General features: G+C 56.0%; 2 protein-coding genes and 2 long non-coding RNA genes across 6 annotated transcripts in view; 2 read left to right on the top strand and 2 right to left on the bottom strand.

The window, feature by feature from the left end:
* Nucleotides 1-19338, top strand: part of LOC146421296 (class II histocompatibility antigen, B-L beta chain-like) — a gene marked incomplete at its 5' end in the record, with an annotated part of 66397 nt that overhangs the window by 47002 nt on the left and 57 nt on the right. The window contains 2 exons of the mRNA XM_085047138.1: nucleotides 18295-18576; nucleotides 19179-19285. Coding sequence (XP_084903264.1) covers nucleotides 18295-18576; nucleotides 19179-19285 — 389 coding nt within the window. The remainder of the gene's footprint in view (nucleotides 1-18294; nucleotides 18577-19178; nucleotides 19286-19338) is intronic.
* Nucleotides 1476-13112, bottom strand: LOC146421298 (uncharacterized). 2 transcript variants are annotated; one of them, XR_014848733.1, is made up of 4 exons: nucleotides 11068-13112; nucleotides 10615-10719; nucleotides 1936-2129; nucleotides 1476-1596 (listed from the first exon to the last, which is right to left on the bottom strand). It is a non-coding gene; the product is annotated as an uncharacterized LOC146421298 (long non-coding RNA). The 2 variants fall into 2 exon arrangements; XR_014848732.1 differs by lacking the exon at nucleotides 1476-1596 and adding an exon at nucleotides 1753-1842.
* On the top strand, nucleotides 3974-7499 carry LOC146421299 (uncharacterized). The gene is made up of 3 exons (XR_014848724.1): nucleotides 3974-4079; nucleotides 4677-6903; nucleotides 7362-7499. It is a non-coding gene; the product is annotated as an uncharacterized LOC146421299 (long non-coding RNA).
* Nucleotides 14000-16230, bottom strand: LOC146421297 (uncharacterized). 2 transcript variants are annotated; one of them, XM_085047436.1, is made up of 2 exons: nucleotides 16137-16230; nucleotides 14000-15422 (listed from the first exon to the last, which is right to left on the bottom strand). In XM_085047436.1, the coding sequence occupies exons 1-2, from the start codon at nucleotides 16143-16145 to the stop codon at nucleotides 14232-14234; spliced, it is 1200 nt and encodes a 399-aa protein (XP_084903562.1). In that variant the 5' UTR covers nucleotides 16146-16230; the 3' UTR covers nucleotides 14000-14231. The 2 variants fall into 2 exon arrangements, with proteins under 2 accessions (XP_084903562.1, XP_084903563.1); XM_085047437.1 differs by having other exon boundaries at nucleotides 14000-15419.

The following is a 19338-nucleotide window of genomic DNA, read 5'->3' as shown; positions in this document are numbered from 1 at the left end:
GCGGTTCCTTGGCGTTTAGCACGGCCCGGGACATTCCAAGCGCCTTCCTCCGCCGACATTTTAAAAACCTATGAAGAATCCTCTGCCGCTCAGTGATCCATTTATATGCCCTCTGGAGATCCCGCCCTCAACTCCCATTGGCTGATTCTGCCGCCACTTCTCGTTCTCGAACTCTGATTGGTCAGGACGCCGCTGAGGGACAATCCCGCCTTGTCACCACATCGCTTTGATTTCCCCCAAAAAGCCAAAATCTCCCCAAACCCCTTGGGCTGAGCGGAAAAACGGACAGGGTTTGGGCAGAAAACTCCCAAATCGTTGTTCCCCAGGCTGGGAAGGACAAACGGAACCAAACTGATTTGGGAGCTCCCAGCAGCTCCTCTCTGCCGGCCCAGCTGAAGGCCTCGCTGGCTGCTGGAGGCTGCACGGGCAGACTGGGAGCACTGGGAAGAGGCTCTGGCTCGGCTGAAGCCCCCGGGGCAGGGGCAGCAGGGCAAGGGACACGAGGGACACAGGGATGCTTCATAAGCATTTAATAAAAAAACAAGAATATTATAAAGAATACAACAATAACAGCAACATTGGCGCTGTACATACTGATGGGGGTCACACAACAACATCTCACAAAATCCTCTGAGTTGGAAGAGACCCACAAGGATCAAGTCCAACTCCTAAGGGAATGGCACCTGTAGGTTCCAATCACAACCCTGGCATTATTTTGCACTCTGCTCCCACAAAGGTCACATTACCATGACAGCACATGTTTCAAATCTGTATCCACAGTGTTATATCAATATATACAAGATTAGTGTATAAATACAGTGTTAGAAGAACACGTAGTTCCGTATCCAGAGTGTTAATATATGCTAATATATATAAGACCAGTGTATAAATACAGTTTTAAAAGAACATGTAGGTCTGCACTCACAGAGTTATATTTTCATATATATATACAAGGCTAGTGTGTAAAAACAATGTTAGAAGAACATGTAATTCTGTATCCAGAGTGTTCCATTAATACATGGTAATATATATAAGATCAGTGTACAAATACAGTTTTAGAAGGACATGTAGGTCTATACTCACAGTGTTATATTTTCATATATAGATACAAGCTTAGTGTGTAAATGCAATGAAAGTGCTGGAAGAACATATTTGAAATTTTTTTCCATATCTATCTATATATATATATATAAAGTCACTGTAGAAACATGTAGTGCAAGAGAAACAGGAAGAATCCTGGAATGGCTCCAGAGGGAGAGAGGAACACCCAGCCCAGGCAGCCACAGATCAGCTTCCACATCATCCCCTCTTCCTACAGATTCATCTCCTTGAGATCAGACACTGAGGTGACTCTGCAAAGTGACCCTGAGAGTCAGTGCAAGGCAGGTGCTGCAGCTGAGGAAGGAAATCCCCGTGCTGGGGGGAAGAAGAGGCTATGCTGTGAGTGCTCAGCACAGAGAAGGTAATTCCTCCATCCCCAGTTACAGCTCAGTTTGGGCTCTGCTGCACAGACAGTGCAGGTGATCTGAGCAGGTTGTACTCCTAAACTTTCTCTCTCGCAGGAACACACACTCTCCATTGCCAAGGATCTTTAACCTGTAAGGAGGAGCAGAGAAAGAGGTTGTGCTTTGTCCTCCCCAGCAGGAGAAACAGTGCTGCTCACAAGGGACAGTCCCAGCAGCCCTGTGCCCCCAGGCCCTGCCTGTGCCCCCCAGGCCCTGCCTGTGCCCCCAGGACTCACGAGGAACTGAAGTTGCTGCCATCCACCCACTGCAGCCGCTGGCCCTGTCTGTGCAGCCTGAGCCAGTAATCGTCATTCCTGCTGAGGCTGAACAGGAACTCCTGGCAAGGAGAGAGGAGCAAACAATGGACTCCTAGCCCAGGAGCTCCCCAGGGTCCCCTTGGCCTTCCCAAACCCCCAAACCCCTCACTCACCATTTCCGTGTCCTTGAGCACAGCCAGGGAAGCCTCGAGCTTGGAGCACCGAGCCTTAGCCTGATCCCAGCTCCCCACATCCCTCGAGAGGACATAGCAGATCCCTTGGTATCCAGCCCAGCCATGGGGACAGGCCAGCAGCACCCGAGCTGCAGGGTTAACTGGAGTAACTGCAGTGCCTCTGTGTATTCTCCCTGCAGAGGGAAGAGAAGAATGTCTGAGGATTCTCCCCTCAGGCAGCAGTGAGCCCGAAGTGCCCCGAGGGGTTGGGCTGAGGCTGCTGCTCCTCCCTTACCTGACACAACAGCCAAGGACACCAGCAAAGCCACAACCAGGGCTAGAAGGACAATCAGCACCACGATAAACTTGAGGTGGGATCTGATCCTCTGGCCTGGAGCTGGAAAGAGCAGTTCGTCGTGAGGATGGAGCTGTCCTGAGCAGGCTCAGCCCTCACATCTCCCACCCAACACCCAGGGAACACAGGAGGAACCCTCAGCCCGTGTGCCACTCACTGAGCTGGCAGCAGGAGAGACAAGGGATGGGGACAGAGCCAGGGACAAGAGACACAGACATGGACAGGGGACACAGACATGGACAGGGGACAGCTACGGCTGAACTGCCCAGACCCAGGCATGTCAATCCCATCCACAGCTGGGGCCCAGCAGAGCACCAGGTCTCTTCCAGAGCCTGGACACAGCCACACCCTGCCAGCACTGTGCTCCTGGCCTGACACTGTCCCCTCCCTAGAGGCCGCCCCTGAGGGTTCTTTTGAGTTTATTCCTGGTTGCTGAAGTGCTGTGGACTCCCAGCAGCTCCTTCACACTCCTGTCACTGGTGCAGAATCCTTTGTCCATAACCTCACTCGCTGCACACTCACCAGTGGCACCTTTGTGCTTGGGACAAGTGGCTTCTTATACCCAAGGCAAGTGTGTCACCTTGGCTGGTGATCTATTCCGGACACAATGGATCTTCTTTAGAACCTCTTTAGTGCAGCCAGATTGCTTCTTCTCCAGCACAGAGATTGGAATAAACTGCACGTGGCTCCAGAGACATCAGCAGTGCTGAAAAAGCCTTTTGAAGACAGCCTTGGGAAGTTTGACAACCTGATGACAGCAGGTTAAAAGGATCACGATGCGAGGCCCCAGCCGGTCTGTGCCCTGAGGTTCCCCCATGTTCAGGAAGGCACTGCCAGCTCAGTCCTGCCCTGTCTCTGCTCCCCGGCAGCACCTGGGGACACAAACAGTGTCAGAGAGCTCCGGGCCCAGCTCGGCCCTGCAACCCCAACCCCTCCGGCTGTGCAGCTCCGGGCTGGGACAGCTAGGGACAGGCAGGGACAGTTAGGGACAGTGCCCGGGAGCTGCCGAGTGCAGGAACAGAGCAGCTGCAGATCGGGCTCAGCCTGCCGGGGGGGAAGAACCGGCAGCCCTGAGGGGCTCAGCATTGTCCCCTGCATGCCATGTGCTGAGGGTTGGAGCTCAGGGACAGCGAGCGCTGGCAATGCCGTTTGTGTCCTGTCTGGAAGAGGACGGGGTCCCGGCAGGGAAGGTGGAACTTGCATGAATGACTGCAGCCACTGTGGGGTGACAGGACGGGACGACGCTGCCCTGCCTCCACTGAACGCGTCTTTCTTTCCATTCCATAGAGATTTGGGTTGTGAGGGACACTCAAGTTCCCCCCGTCCAACCCAGTCCTGGGCATGTACACCTGCCTGTAGCCGATGTGGCTACCAGCCCGGTGCCGAATGGCCTGGAACAGACCCGGGGACAGCGCAGCCACCACTGCGCTACCCACAGCAAGCGGGACGAGCCAGCGCTGCTCCGGCACCGCCTCCTGCCGAGGCAGCAGCGGCAAGGAGACCGCGGGCAGCCGCTCCCTCAGCGGCCTCAGGCCAGCGGCAACACGGCGCCACAGCCAGGGAGGGAGGGAGGGAGGGAGGGAGACGGGAGAACGAAGCAGCCACAGCCCCCCTGCTGCCACCTCCATCCGCCCGCAGCAAGCCCCAAGCCCCGGCACAAGCCAGCGCGGCTCCCACCTCCCTCAGCGGCCTCAGGTCAGGAGAAACACGGGGATCCGGGGGCACACGGTGGAACGAATCCGCCACAGCCTCCCTCGCCGCTGTCGCCTCCCGCACGGAGAGCCCGCAGGTAGCCCCGAGCCCCGGCAGAACCGAGGGTGGGTCCCACCAGCAGCCCTGAGGGGGTTCAGCATTGTCCCCTGCGTCCCCTGAGCTGGCGATTTGGAGCCCGGGGACAGCAAGTGCTGGCAGCGCCCTTTGGGTTCCTGCCCGGAGCAACAGGAGGGGACTGGCAGGGAAGGCGGAACTTGGCTGCGCCTGCCGGGGTGCCGGGCGGCTTTCGGGAGTTTCCCCCCTGCACTGAGCGGGGATGACTCACAAGTCATATATGGAATATCTACATTTAACGCGCGTTTAACTCTGCCTGGCTACGGACATCTCCCGCTGCACCAGGGGCTCTCAGCCCCGTCCCGCATGGCCGGGAACAGTCCCGGGGACAGGGCTACCGCCTCTGTCCTACTGATTGCTACCGGGACGAGCCAGCGCTGCTCCGGCACCGCCTCCTGCCGAGGCAGCAGCGGCAAGGAGACCGCGGGCAGCCGCTCCCTCAGCAGCCTCAGGCCAGCGGCAACACGGCGCTACAGCCAGGGAGGGAGGGAGGGAGAGGGGAGAATGAATTCGCCACAGCCCCCCTGCCGCCCCCTCCATCCCCTCCATCCGCCCGCAGCGAGCCCCGAGCCCCGGCACAAGCCAGCGCGGCTCCCACCTACGCTGGGACAGCCCCTCCGAGCTCCGCCGCCGCCTCCCCGGGCTCCGCTCCGCTCACTGCAGCCGCTCCGCTCCGCTCCGCTCACTGCTGCAGCTCCCGAGGATCCGGAGGCACTGCTGGACCTGCGAATACTCGAATGAGGTGGGGCGGGGCGGAACCGCCCCTAAGCCCCGCTTTGACTAATCAGCGCCGCGATCACGAAGAGTGACAAGCGGACCAGCCAATGGAGGCGAGGCAGTGTCTTCCGTGTCCCGCAGCTGGTAAAAAAAGTTCCACATCGTTTTGTGCGCCCCGCGCTGCCCAATTAAAATAATTCCTCGCCCCTGTTAGCTCCGCTGAGCTGATGGTAAACATCGCTGCATCTCAGGCACGGGTCCAACGAGCTCCTCTTTTCCTTACGAAAAGAAAAAGGATTGTGTTTCCCTGTGGAGAAAAACCAGGAGAAGAATCAAAAGCGTTTAGATTAGGAAAGAGCTCGAAGATACAAAATCCAAGCATAAATTATAAGGTTTAATGCACGCTTTTTCCCTGCGAAATGCCACAGCATCCCTGCGCTCACGCTTTCTAAGCAAGCTGAGACCCAAACTGTGGCTAGGTGAAGCATTGTTCTGATAGGGAAGATGTGTGCTGATGTCTTTATAATTCCATGGCAGAGGGGATGGGTGTTAACTCGATCAACTTCAAGCTGTAGGTTTGAATATGTCACAGTTTGACTCTGGCTAAATGCCAGGAATTGCCACATGACATCTGCTCAGGGCCCAGAAACAGAAAAATCCTGAAACACCAAACGGGTCTGCACAAGCCTGAGTTTCTGAACTTTGGGATAAAACAACAAGTTCAAGGGGGAAATATGTGGTAGGCAGTTCGGGAAGGCTGTACCTTCCTAGGACGTCAGCCAATGGGGGAAGGAACAGGGCAACACATGGATGGGAGTTTGGGATAAAAGGGGGCTGTGCCCCCCAAAACCTCAAGAAAGAAAACCCCGCAGCCGTGTGCCTCATCGGATTCTCTCCCTTTATTCGAATAAAATCACAGGACTCCTCTGTCTTCTTTATGGATGTTGTCTTTTCATAGCATGGTTTCCTGTACATGACTAAAGCCCATCTCTCTGGCCCTATAAACAGCAATCCAAAATGAGCCCCAAAATGAGGAGCAGCTCCTCCCTCTGAGTGAGGCCTCTCCAAGCTGGGAAATCTCCCGTTTGCTGAACTTGGGGGATCCCCAAAAAACGAGGGACCTCCCACTCCTCGAGGCTCAACCTGCGGCGTTAAACACACGATCTCTATGATGGTATGGCAAAGATCCCTTTATTGTAAAAATCCAGGGTTCTTAAACCGTTCATTTGTTATGAGTTTACATACTTGTGAGGCATAACAGATGTGTTTAACCAACCACTATAGACCGTGATAGGAACAGGCATCAGGTACAACCACCCACGAGCCCCACGGTGAGAGCACTTAGTGGTACTAATAATTGTTTTACAATTATGTAACTTGTTTTTCACCTCCAGCTTGGCTGAGTCGTTCCCAGAATGCTTTTCTAGTTCGCCAAAGTAACAGAAGTGAGCAAGGATTTTACAAGGGCAGCAAGGCCCTCACTTTGCAAGGCCTTTCTGCTCTGCAACATCAACCCTTCCCTCTCTGGGGAGACGGAAAAGGATCCAGAGTGAGCATTTCTCTGTACTTGAGGGGAATTCCTGACAGGTCCCTGGCACTGACTCTTTCTGTGTGCACACACTGTGCCTGTGTTTTGGCAAATGTGGCAGAAATGCTGCTCTGAGGTGTTTGAGTGCCTCGGATATCTGACTAAATCAGGCCTGTGAGTGAGGTTAAGTTAGAGTTATAAACCAAGTTAAATGCTGCCAAGTGTTGTTCCTCTGTTAAGTGGCTACATTTGACTTCAAAATCATAACTGAGTTTAAATGTTAAGTGTTACTCCTCCATTAAATTGTTAAGGTATAAGTCAAGCATAAGTATAAGCAGCAGAGTGACTCTTGCCAAAGAACTCTGTCATTCTGTCGCTTAAGATTAAATCTGGTTTTTGCAGATCCCCTCGGGGCTCGTTTATTAACAACTGCAAACACCCATTTTTCACAGCCGATTTTCTGGTTTCAGAGGCATTTCCTGGTTCGGGGGACAGGTGAGAGTTTGGGATGACCTGGAGCTGAAGGTGCTGAGAGCTGTGGGTGAGTCTGGGATGGAGCAGAAACCCCACAGAAGTCGTGACATGAGCTGGCTGTGATCCCAATCCCTGTGTGGGGAGGATAAAGGGAAGCCTGGAAAAGAGAGAGGAGCGGGAAGAAGGTGTTTTTGTAGGATTTATTTTACTAGTCATTCTCCTGCTGTGATTTGTTTGAAAATCAATTCAATTAATTTCCTCAAATCGCTTCTGTTACAACCACGAGTGATGTCTCCCCACCCTTAACGTGATCCTCCAGCCTTTCCTTGTGTGAAAGGTATCACTGTCCTGTTAACATTTAAAAGGTTTAATAAAGCACAATAGGGAACAAAGACAATAAAGCAAAGTAACAGCGCTGGGTGCTTGGCAATTAACCAGAAGCACGCCTGATATTGATGGAGATAAGCTTGAAAAACCTTTTCTATTACAGCAGTCTAATACATATTCCTACTGTTTCCTGCCTAGGGTGAGGAGGGCACTGACAGAGCAGCTTTGGTCTCTCTCAGGCATCCCCTGAGCTCCTGCAGGGAGACTCTGCTCCATCCCAGACTCACCACAGCAGTTCTTTGGCCTCCTGAGCACCCCAGAACATTCCAGGCTCATTCCTCTCTGACATTTTGAGATGCTCGGGGGGAATGTGAGAGCCAACAGGGAGGATGTGGGAGCTGCTGCCACCATCGCTGCACAACAACCACCTGCACAAATGGACAGTGACATTTCCTGCCTCTGCTCTGCTGTGTTCAAACCACATCATGAACAGAGAGCAAAACCCCCAAAATTGTGTTTTCCTGGCTGCAAAGCTCAGCGAGGCTTGTGCCTTATATAAATATTTCTTATATAAACTAAGCATATAGTTTATACATTCCGATATGTTTCACTCAAATCCGCCCCAAGGCATCAATCACAAGACCTTCAGTCACCACCTCAGGGCTGGGCTGGAACAGTAAATTTACTCTTACAATTTTTTACTGGAATAAAAGTACAACATTTACTCCAACAGTAAATTGCCATCACATTCGAGATTCCTTGGCTCTTCCCATCAGTGTGGTCCAGAGCTGCTGTGGGGTTTTCTGCTCTTGTGAGGTTTTTCTCTAGGAGAAAATTCCGAGAGAGCCTGGGAGGGAAATGGGAGCACATTGACCCTCCTGGGGTCAGTGAGGGGTTGGAAAGGTCTGAGTGCCCCGGGAGAGTCCAAGGAGAACTGTCATTGCCTGAAGTTAAAGAGCTGTAAAAGTTAAAGAGCTGCTGATCCTCCTCCCCAGGACCTGGCCGACAACAACTGACAGAACCCGCAGGCAGTGCTGCATGGTGAACTCTGATTGCTCCGATCTGCTCCGGCAGAGCCCAAAGCTCTGCTCTGCCCCAAATTCCCCTCCAGCTGCTTCCCCGCGCCTCTGGCTCCATCCAGTGCTGCCGATGTCCCCAAGTCCCCAAACCTGATGAAATTGGCTCAAATTCAGGTGGAAGTGCCCAGTGCCTCCGCCAGAGGGTGGAATTTCACGTTGGAATGATGGAATCCTGTGAGGCACCGGACAGAGTCCCTCAGGAACAGGCCGGGAGTCCCGCCGGGAACAACTGCCATGGCTCTGAGGGGCTTCCCATGGGCTCGGGGTCTCTCTCAGGTATCTCCTGCTCCTGCCGGGGCTGCAGGAGGTCTCTGCTCCATCCCGGACTCACCACAGTGGTTCCTTGGCCTCCTGCCCAGCCCAGGACATTCCAGAGCAACCCCAAGTCGGACTTTGAGGCTCCGGGGAGCTTCAAGCCCCTCAGGGATCCTTCTATATGACCCGCCCAAAGCCCAAAGCCCTTCGCACCCATTGGCTGATGTTCCCGCCCAAACAACACCACTCCTTTTGATTGGCCAACTCTCCCGCCAGTCCTCGTTCTCAAACTCTCATTGGTCAGAACGCCGCTGAGGGACAATCCCGCCTTGTCACCACATCCCCTTGATTTCCCCCAAAAAGCCAAAATCTCCCCAAACCCCTTGGGCTGAGCGGAGGAACGGACAGGGTTTGGGCAGAAAACTCCCAAAATCGTTGTTCCCCAGGCTGGGAAGGACAAACGGAACCAAACTGATTTGGGAGCTCCCAGCAGCTCCTCTCTGCCGGCCCAGCTGAAGGCCTCGCTGGCTGCTGGAGGCTGCACGGGCAGACTGGGAGCACTGGGAAGAGGCTCTGGCTCGGCTGAAGCCCCCGGGGCAGGGGCAGCAGGGCAAGGGACAGGGCTGCAGGTGCTGAGGGGACACGAGGGACAGTGCAGCCCTGACAAGCATTTATTGTGAAAGTAATAAAATAATACTGTAAATAACAACAGCAACATTGGCACCATAACTACTGATGGAGGTCACAGAAGGATGTCTCAAAGAATGCTCCGAGCTGGAAGGGACCACAAGGATTAGTCCAGTCCTTAAGGAAATGGCCCAGGTGGGGTCAAATCCACACCTTCGCATTATTGCTACCTTACACCAAGGAAGGTCACATTCATATGAAGTACCTGTTCATAGTCTGTATACAAAGAGGTAGATCAATGTACAGATACAGGATTAGCGTAGAAATACGGTATTAGGAGAATGTGTTTGAAATCTCTTCCCACAGACTTATACCCGTTTCTATAGAAAAGATCACTATAGAAACATGTAGTGCAAGAGAAACAGGAAGCCTAGAATGACTCCAGAGGTAGAAAGCAACCCCCAGCCCAGACAGCCACATAGCAGCTTCCACATCATTTCCTCCTCCTGCAGGTTCATCTCCTGCAGAACAAGCACAGAGATGACACTGAGGATCAGTGCAAGGCAGACGCTGCAGCTGAGGAAAGACATCCCCATGTTGGGGGAAGAGGCAAAGATCACTCCCCAAACAGAGATCTTTTCTCCATCCCATTACAGGTGAGTTTGGGGTCTGCTGTAGATATTGGGCAGTGGATTTGAGCAGGGCTGTCTCCCAAGATAATTCTCAGCCAAGTGCACACACCCGCATTGCCCAGGACACGAACCCTGCAGGGAGGAGCACAGACAGCGCTGGAACCTCAGGGAGATACCTTGTGCCCCTGTGCCCCCCAGGCCCTGCCTGTGCCCCCAGGACACACAAGGAGCTGAAGTTGCTGCCATCCACCCACTGCAGCCGCTGGCCCTGTCTGTGCAGCCCGAGCCAGTAATCGCCGCTCCTACTGCAGTGGAACAGGAACTCCCAGGAAGGAGAGAGGAGCTGACAGTCAGAGCTGCACCCCTGGCCCAGGAGCTTTCCAGGCTCCCCTCAGCCACCCCAAATCCCCTCAGTCACCATTTCCCTTTCACTGAGCACAGCTAGGGAGGCCCCAAGCTCAGAGCACTGAGTCTGAGCCTGATCCCAGGAGTGGTGATCCCTCGAGAAGTAGTAGCAAGTCCTGTTGTGCCCAACCCAGCCATGGGGACAGGCGAGCCGCCATGGATTGTCAGATGTAACCGGAGTAACTGGAGTAACCGGAGTGTCTCCACAGCTTCTCTCTGCAGAGTGAACAGAAGGGCTGAGGATTCTCCCCTCACGGAGAAGCCCAAGCTCCCATTGGCTGGTTTTCCCGCTCAAACCTCCTCGGCCGCAGCGATTGGCTGATTCAGCCGCCACTCCTCGTTCTCCCGCACGCTGATTGGTCAGAGCGGGGCTGAGGGACGATCCCGGCCGTGAGGGAGCAGTGAGCCCGCAGTGCCCCGAGCGGTTGGGCTGAGGCTGCTGCTCCTCCTTACCTGACACAGCAGCCAAGGACACCGCCAGAGCCACAGCCAGGAACAGGAGCAGAGTCAGCACAGCCAGGGTGAGCACGGGATGGGATCTGATCCACTCAACAGGAGCTGGAAAGAGTCGCAGGCCATGAGGATGGAGCTGTCCTGAGCAGGCCCAGCCCTCACATCCTCCATCCAACACCTGGGGAGCACAGGAGGAACCCTCAGCCCGTGTGCTCCTGACTCTACTGGCAGCAGGAGAAACAAGGGATGGGGACACAGCCAGGGACAGGCACACAGGTGTGGGTCAACTGCTCAGGGCCAGGCGTGTCAATCCCATCCACCGCTGGGGCCCAGCAGAGCACCAGGCCTCTTCCAGAGCCCTGGACACAGCTACACCCTGCCAGCCCTGTGCTCCTGGGCTCACACTGTCTGTTGTCCCCTCCCTAGAGGCCACAGCACTGGCCTTGCACTCACCCAGATATCATCCAAGGGTTCTTTTCTGTTTATTCCAGGCTGCTGATCTGCCCCAGGGATCCAGGGCCTCCACACTCCTATTACTGGAGCAGAATCCTTCATCCAAATCTTCACTCGCTGCACACTCACCAGCAGCGCATTCCTGCTTAGGACAAGTGGCTTCTTCTGCCTGAGGCAAGAGTGTAACCATGACTGCTGATTGATCCTGGGGATCAGAGAGCTCCTTCACACTCCCACGAAGGGAGTGAAACTCATTCTCTAGATCTTCATGTGATGCACACTCACCAGTGCCACCTTCCTGCTTAGCACAAATGGGTTCTTGTGCCTGAGCAAAATGTGCAAGCCCAGCTGCTGCTCCCTTCTGAGGACCTGAGAGCTCCTCCACACTCCCATGAAGGGAGTGGAACACATTCTCCACATCTTCACTCACTGCACACTCATCATTGGCACCTTCCTGCTTAGCACAAGTGGGTTCTTCTGCCTGAGGCAAGTCTGAAACTGCAGCTACTGATCCATTCTGGAGACACAAGATCTCCTTCACAACCCCATGACTGGAGCACAATTCACTCTCCTTCAGCTCACACCTGGGATCTCTCTGCTTGGCATGGAGAACACCTGGTTCCTGAGACATCAGCAGTGCTGAGAAGGCATTTTTCACTTCAGCTTTGGACACAGTTTTACAACTACAGTGATGGATGGTTAAACGGGGCATGATGAGAGATCTGGGCTGGTTCTGGCCCTGCGCTTCCTCATGCTCAGGAGAATGATCCAGCTCAGTCCTCCCCTGTCACCACAGGCCAGAGGGGACAGAGAAGTGATGTTCCCAGGGCTGTCACTGTCACCAATGCTCCTGGGACTGTCATCGAGCTCCAAAGGATCCCGTCGAGGCAGAGACTCCACACTCACCAAACACTGCTGGAACACAAAGAAAGCTCTCAGCTTTGAAGCTCCAATTCAAAAGGGAGCAGCTCCACCCCGCGATTCCCATTGTGGCCAAAGCAGAAGCTCAGGAAGAGACAGCAACAATTTTTGGGCACAGGTAGAGATGGAATGTATTCATGTATTGATGTCTTGGTTTAGCCACGAAGAAAAGTAAGGAAGTAACAAGGAGTAACTGCAGCAGCATTGGCACAGTAACATTGCTGGGGTCACACAAGGCCATTTCACAGCATCACAGAATCCTCTGAGCTAGACAAGACCCACAGGGATCATCGAGTTTAACTCTTGACTGAATGGCCCCTGTGGGGTGAAATCCCAACCTTGGCATTATTGGCACCATGCTCTACCCAATGTCCCATTCCTTTAGCAGCACATGTGTCAAGGCAATAGACAAATGGTTAAATATATAAATACGGGGTTAGGGTATAAACATTTAATATGACAGGCACAGGATGAGTTCTGGGATGGTTCCAAAAGAAGAAGGAAATTCCCAGCCCAGTCAGCTTCCACATCAACTTCCACATCATCTCCTCTTCCTGCAGGTTCATTCCCTCCAGAGCAGACAGTGAGGTGACAATAAACAGCGCTGAGGGGCTCAGCATTGTCCCCTGCATCCCCAGCACTGGCGGGTTGCAGCCGGGGACATTGAGCGCTGGCAGCGTCCTTTGTGTCTGATTGGAACAGCAGGCGGAGCCTGGCAGGAAAGGCGGAAGTTCGATGATTTTGCTCCCGAGGCAACAGGCCGGGATGAGGCTCCCCTGCCTCCACTGAACGCGTTATTCTTTCTCCCGCGTGCCTTGGGTTATGAAAGACGTTCAGGTTCCCCTCATCACACCCATCCTCAGGCACGGACATCTCCTGCTGCACCACGGGCGCCCAGCCCGGTCCCGCATGGCGAGAAACAGTCCCGGGGACAGGAGAGACACCTCTGTCCTCCCCACAGCAAGCGGGACGAGCCAGCGCTGCTCCGGCACCGCCTCCTGCCGAGGCAGCAGCGGCAAGGAGACCGCGGGCAGCCGCTCCCTCAGCGGCCTCAGGCCAGTGGCAACACGGCGCCACAGCGAGGGACGGAGGGAGGGAGGGACACGGGAGAACGAAGCCGCCCCAGCCCCCGTGCCGCCCCCTCCATCTCCTCCATCCGCCCACAGCGAGCCCCGAGCCCCGGCACAAGCCAGCGCGGCTCCCACCTGCGCTGGGACAGCCTCTCCGAGCTTCGCCTGCTGCCTCCCCGGGCTCCGCCCGCTGCCGCCGCTCCCGGGCCGCACACACGCTCCAACCATGGTGCCGCTGCTGCCCCACTAAAGCCCTGCCTGCCTGCTTGCCTGGGGGCGACACCGGCGCCGGCCTTGTCCCCGCTCGCTGGCACCGAGCAGCAATTGCGCTGGGACAATCCCGAGTGACAGCACAGCCAGCCAAGGGCAGCGAGGCGCGGGCTCTGCACAGCGCACAGCCCAAGCCCCGCGCTCTCAGTGCCCCCCGGGCTGGCCGAGGCCAAAGCCGCACATGAGGAACAGCCCTGCAACGGGCCCGGGCCCAAGGCGCCATTGCTCTGCAAATAGCGACCAAGTTCTCCGCACCTCCCGGCCCTGCCTCGGCACGCAGCCCCCGGGGCAGCCCCACGGCAGCTCCCAGCCTCCGCCAGCCGCCCTGCAACGGCCCAGGGGGAGCAGGCCAAGGGACGCGGCTGCCGGCACCCAGGGGACGCCAGGGACAGCGGGGGCACTTCACAAGCATATCATGCAAAAGAGAAAATCATCAAGAAGGAAAAAGCAACAGCAGCGCTGGCTCCAGAGCACAGGGCCACACGAGACCATGGCACATTGCAGTGGGGTGACGCTGGCCCCATGCCAGGCACCCAGCAGAGCTGCTCTCTCACTGCCCTGCACAGCCGCCATGGGGAGAGAAAATTGAACCAAGGCTTCCTGAGTTGATAGAAGGATCTGGCTAAGAGATCCCTCATCAAACACCTTTGTGCACAAAACGGGCTGGGAACTGGCGATGTGAATTGAATTTATTGCTAACAAACTCAGAGCAGGAGAAGCAGCTAAATATGACAATTTAAAATACTTTCTTCCCACCCGACAGGGATCACCTGAAATGGGGGTCACCAGGATTCTGCCCAGCGGGGATCACTGGGGATCATCCACTGGAGATCTTCCCACTGGAGATGGAGTTGGAGCAGTAATGAAGCTCTTCGTGCGCTTGGGACACTCGCAGGGCTTCCCTCACTGGTGCCTCTGTTGGTGCTGAGTCAAGTGAGAGCTCCTGGAAAAGCTCTTCCCACACTTGGGACACTCGTAGGGCCTCTCCCCAGTGTGGATGCGCTGGTGCCTGATGAGGTGGGAGTTTCGCTTGAAGCCCTTCTTGCAGTCAGGGCAGCGGAAGGGCCTCTCCTGGGTGTGAATGCGCACATGGAGGAGGAGATGGGAGCAGATCCGAAACTTCTTTCCACACTTGGGACACTCGTAGGGCCTCTCCCTGGTGTGGATCTTCTTGTGCTTGAGCAGGGTGGAGCTCCAGCTAAAGCTCTTCCCACATTCCTTGCAATTGTAGGGCTTTTCCCCAGTATGGATTACCAGGTGCTGCATCAGGTGTGACATCTGGCAGAAGCTCTTCTCACACTTCCCACACATATAGGGCTTTTCCCCTGTGTGGATTCTTTGGTGTCCTCTGAGCACGGAGCGGCAGCTGAAGCTCTTCCCACACTCGGGACACTCATAGGATCTCTCCCCAGTGTGGATGCGCCGGTGGGTGATGAGGGCGGAGTTTTGCTTGAAGCCCTTCTTGCAGTCAGGGCAGCGGAAGGGCCTCTCCTGGGTGTGAATGCGCTCATGGAGAAGGAGACTGGAGCTGGTCTGAAACCTCTTCCCACACTCTGGACAGGCATAGGGCCTCTCTCCTGTGTGGATCTTTTTATGCCGGATCAGGGTGGAGCTGTCGCTGAAGCTCTTCCCACATTCCTTGCAATAGTAGGGCTTTTCCCCTGTGTGGATCACCTGGTGCTTTGTCAGGTTGGACATCAGGCTGAAGCTCTTCCCACACTTTTCACACTCGTAGGGCTTTTCCCTAGTGTGGGTCACATGGTGCTGGATCAGGTTGTACCTCTGACTGAAGTTCCTCCCACACTCACCACATTCATAAAGCTTTTCCCCTGTGTGGATCAGCTGGTGCCGGATGAGGTGAGATCTCCACCTGAAGCTTTTCCCACATTCCCCACACTTGTGGGGCTTCTCTCTGCCCTCAGGCTTCTCCCCCAGCCCCGAGATCCGGCTGCATCTCCGGCCGCCTTCCCCGCACAGCGAGGCTCTTTCCTCCTCGCAGCTCCCTGGGCTGCGTTTGCAGCTCCTCCTCGGGTAGCATCTCTGGGCCTTTTCCTCCTCCTCCATCTGGTCACGCCTTGGCAATGACAAATCCTGCTTTGGGGGAAAAACAAGGGCTCAGCGCCTTGCCCTGGGGGTTCCTCCTGCCCAGCTCCAGCTCTGCAAGTCTCCGAGGGGTTTTGAGTCCATAAAAACCCCAAATCACCACCATTCACCTCAAAACCCTCCCAGTATTTCCTCCTCTCTACTCTTTTCACTTTGGCCTCCTCAGGGTCTCCCTTCCCTGCACTCGTAGCACTCCCATGGCTCCCGGGCTTCCCTATTTTCCAGGGTCCCGTTTAGGGATGATCCGGGGGCTTTGGGGGTCCCAGGGGTCCCTTCTCCCCTCATTCTCTGCTCCGCGCTTCCAGGGATCCCAGGCTTCCCCCTTATCCACGCTCCCCCCTCTCCAGCCTGCCGGGGCTCCCCCAGCTCCGGGATCGCCCCTCTCCGCTCACCCCACTCCGGGGCTCCCGCACTTCCCCTCCACCGCTCTCCCGGGGGGACCCCATGCCCCATGTCCCCCTCCCACACCGACACCGGGCCGTGGCCACCTGCAGCCCCCAAAATATTCCCCAAAGGCCCATTGGCGCCTCAGCTTTGGCCTTCCGCCACATCCAAACATTCCCCCCGCACAATCAAACCCTCCCAGCGACCCTTCACGAGATTTCGGGCTCAATCCCGGAAGCTGCGAGCTCCAAACACCCGCCGAGAAAAAACGCCGCTCGGGGACCCCCGAGACATTTGGGGCGACTTCCTCCTCCCCCCCACCTGCGGCATGCGGGGCGCCGATGCTCCCGGAGCCGCGACAGACAAAGAGCTCCGCGCTTCTTCTGCTGCTCCTCCTCTTCCTCCCTCCAACCTCTTCCTGCTCCTCCTCTTCCTCTCTCCTCCTTCATCCTCCCGCGGCTCCTCGTCCTTCCTCCTCCCGCCTCCTCCTCGAATCTCCGGCCTTTCTCCCGCTCCTTCCTCATCCCTCTTCCTCCTCCTCCTCCATCCCTTCTCCTCCTCCCCTCAAGCGCAGCGCCCACCCTTTCGCCCCTTTTCCCCACGCCGTCGCATCCCGCGGGAGGAGCCGGGATGGAGCCGGGGCAGGTCGGGCTGGGGCAGCGCTGGGCTCCGGGCCAGGCCTGGGCGCCCCCCACGCGCCCCCTCCCCAAATTGGCCTGGCGGGAAGCGCTGGGGGCGAGGGGGGGGCGCAGGTGGGGTTGGGGTGGGGAGCGCTGGGCGCTGCGGGTCTGCCTGGGAACTGGAGAGTCATCAGCGCCGCGAGCTCGGATTGGATCAGAATCGCTCAGCGCCTTCTCCCATTGGCTCATTTTCGCGGGGCTATTTTTGGGGGCTGTTTTTCTATGGGGTTTGGAGGTTCTGGGGGTCTCAGCGCCTTTTCTGGAGTTCGTTGGGTGCCGTGTCGGGGTTCAGCTGCCTCCCAAGGCCCCCTGAGCGAGGTGACACTTGGGGACTTTAGTGGTTTTGATTGGCCCAGAACATCAGCAAGGTATCTTTAACATCTAAGAGAAATTTAAACCCCTCAGTAGCTGGTGTAGTAAGCCAGAAGTGTCTGAGGGGTGGGGAGTGGCACAAAGATGGCTCCTGTGTGTCCTGAGTGAACGTTTTGGAAGTTTTTCATCTAGTCCCGTAGTCGGAGATGCTGCTGGCCAGGTTTGGGTCCATTAGAGGTGCTATTTTCGCTTCTGTGAATACATATTTAAGAAAAAATCAAAACAAAAGTAGACACACACTTCTTTTTAGCTAGAGGAGTTGGAGTAGGTAAAAATATATGAAGGGAGAACAACATGGAGACACCAAGGTGAGTGGAGAAGGTGGGGGAGGAGGTGCTCCAGGCGCCAGAGCTGAAAACCCTCTGCTAGCCATGCTGAAGACCATGGGGGGAGCAGGAGGTTCCCCTGCAGCCCATGGAGTCCACAGGGATGCAGAAATCCACCCACAGCCCACGCCAGAGGAGCAGGTGGATGCCTGGAGGAAGCTGTGATCCAGAGAGAGTCTCATCTAAAGAGTTAAAGCTGCAAAGGCCTTGCAAGTGAGAGAAAGGCCTTTTTCTTGCTCCTGGCATGGAAGCAGCCTGGCCTCAGCTCGGCAGAGTCTGCACCTTATGGACAAGAGGACTCATGTTGCAGCAGAATTCAGGTGAGATGTTGCTCAGGACATCAGACCCATGCAAAGAAGTTCCCAGAGGACTGTCTCTCGTGGGAGGGACCCCGTGGCTAAGTAGAGGGCCCCTCTCCCTGATGGACTGAGCAGAGAACAAACCCCTCACCCTGCCCCCTGCCCGTGCTGTGGGTTTGGAAAGAGGGAAGGGGGTGAAAATAACTTCTTAAGAGGGAGGGGGTGAGAGCAAGAAAACTGTCTAGAGAGAAAGAGAGATAAGCAGAGATAAACAATATTTGTTGTTGAAGAATTGTGGTGATGCATAGATTTATGAAATTGCTCTATGGACTAAAGAAAATACCCCACACCCTGCCCCCTACCTTACATGGTGGTTGGAAGGAGGGAGGGGGGTGAATAGAAAATGAGTTCTTAAGAGGGAGGGGGTGAGTGAACAAAACAGTGTATGAAAAGTTTATTTTTGCCTTGCATTTTATCCTCCAACCCTGTTGGGTAATTAAATCACTTTTTGCAACTTACGGCTTGGAGACTGTCGGCCCTTCTTTGTGCGTTCTCCTAGCAATATCCTATCTCATTTAACTCACGAGGTTAGTGTGTATTTTTACAGTTTTTTTCCTTGCAGCAAGAGAGAGTTGAGGTGCCTAGCGATTAGTCAGGGTCAAACCCCGACAAGAGAAACCACACAAAATTTTAACATAACAGAAAACTCACACTTTCACACAAAAAGCAAAAAAAACAAACAGTCCCAGCTCTCTCCCAGTGCCCACCCAGCTGATCCCAGTGTCTCCCCTCTCTCTCCCAGTGCCCCCCAGTGTGTCCATCTCACTCGTGCCCTCGAGCTCCCAGCCCGAGCCCGGCCGCCTGCTGTGCTCCGTGATGGATTTCTACCCTGCGCAGGGGCAGCTGAGGTGGTTCCAGGGCCAGCAGGAGCTCTCGGAGCAAGTGATGACCACCGACCTGCTCCCCAGCGGGGACTGGACCTACCAGCTGCTGGTGCTCCTGGAAACGCCCCCCCGGCACGGGGTCACCTACACCTGCCAGGTGGAGCACGTCAGCCTGGAGCAGCCCCTGAGGTGGCACTGGGGTACGGCCAGAGCCCACAGCGCCGGGGGGAGCGGGGGAGGCACTGGGGGGGCTGGCAGGGGGATTGGGCTGTGCTGGGGGGAACTGGGAGGGAGGTGGAGAGAGGCTGGTTTATACTGGAAGAGGGGCTTGGGGGTGTGGGAGGGCGGGGAAGGGGTTGGAAGTATGTTGGGGAGGGTGGGATGAGGTTCTAGGGGTGCTGGTGGGCACTGGGAAGGAGTTTGGGGGTGCTGGGGCTAACTGGGAGGGAGTTGGAGTGAGGCTGGAGGGGCTGGAAGGAGATTGGGGATGGAAGAGCAAAGGTTGGAATGAGGTTGGTTGTGCTGGGAAGAGACTGGGAGGGACCTTGATGAGTCCTGGTGGGGCTGGGAAGGGTCTGGGAGAGGGTTTGGGGGTCCTGGGGCGGTGGGGGGCAACTGGGAGGGGTTGTGGGGTGCTGAGAGGAATGGGAGGGTCTTTGGTGTGTCCTGGGGAGGCTGGGAATGGATAGGGAGGAGGCTTCAGAGGCTCCTGGGTGGGCTGGAGGCGACTGGCCGGTGCTTGGAGGGGCTTGGGGTGTCGGTGAGAGGTTTTTGGGGGTCCTGAGCCCTGCTCACCCCCCAGAGATGCCGCTGGACGCTGCCCGCAGCAAGATGCTGACAGGGATCGGGGGCTTCGTGTTGGACTTCGTCCTCCTGGCGCTGGGGCTCGGCTTCTACCTGCGCAAGAAGGTGAGGGGGGGTCCCGGGGGTCGTGTCCCCCCTGCCCCGGAGCGGCTGTGCTC

The sequence above is a fragment of the Lichenostomus cassidix genome, unplaced genomic scaffold, assembly GCF_008360975.1.
Source record: "Lichenostomus cassidix isolate B80296 unplaced genomic scaffold, HeHo_3.0 HiC_scaffold_33, whole genome shotgun sequence".
In the NCBI taxonomy this organism is placed as follows: domain Eukaryota; kingdom Metazoa; phylum Chordata; class Aves; order Passeriformes; family Meliphagidae; genus Lichenostomus; species Lichenostomus cassidix.
This window is presented reverse-complemented; position numbering and strand designations above follow the sequence as displayed.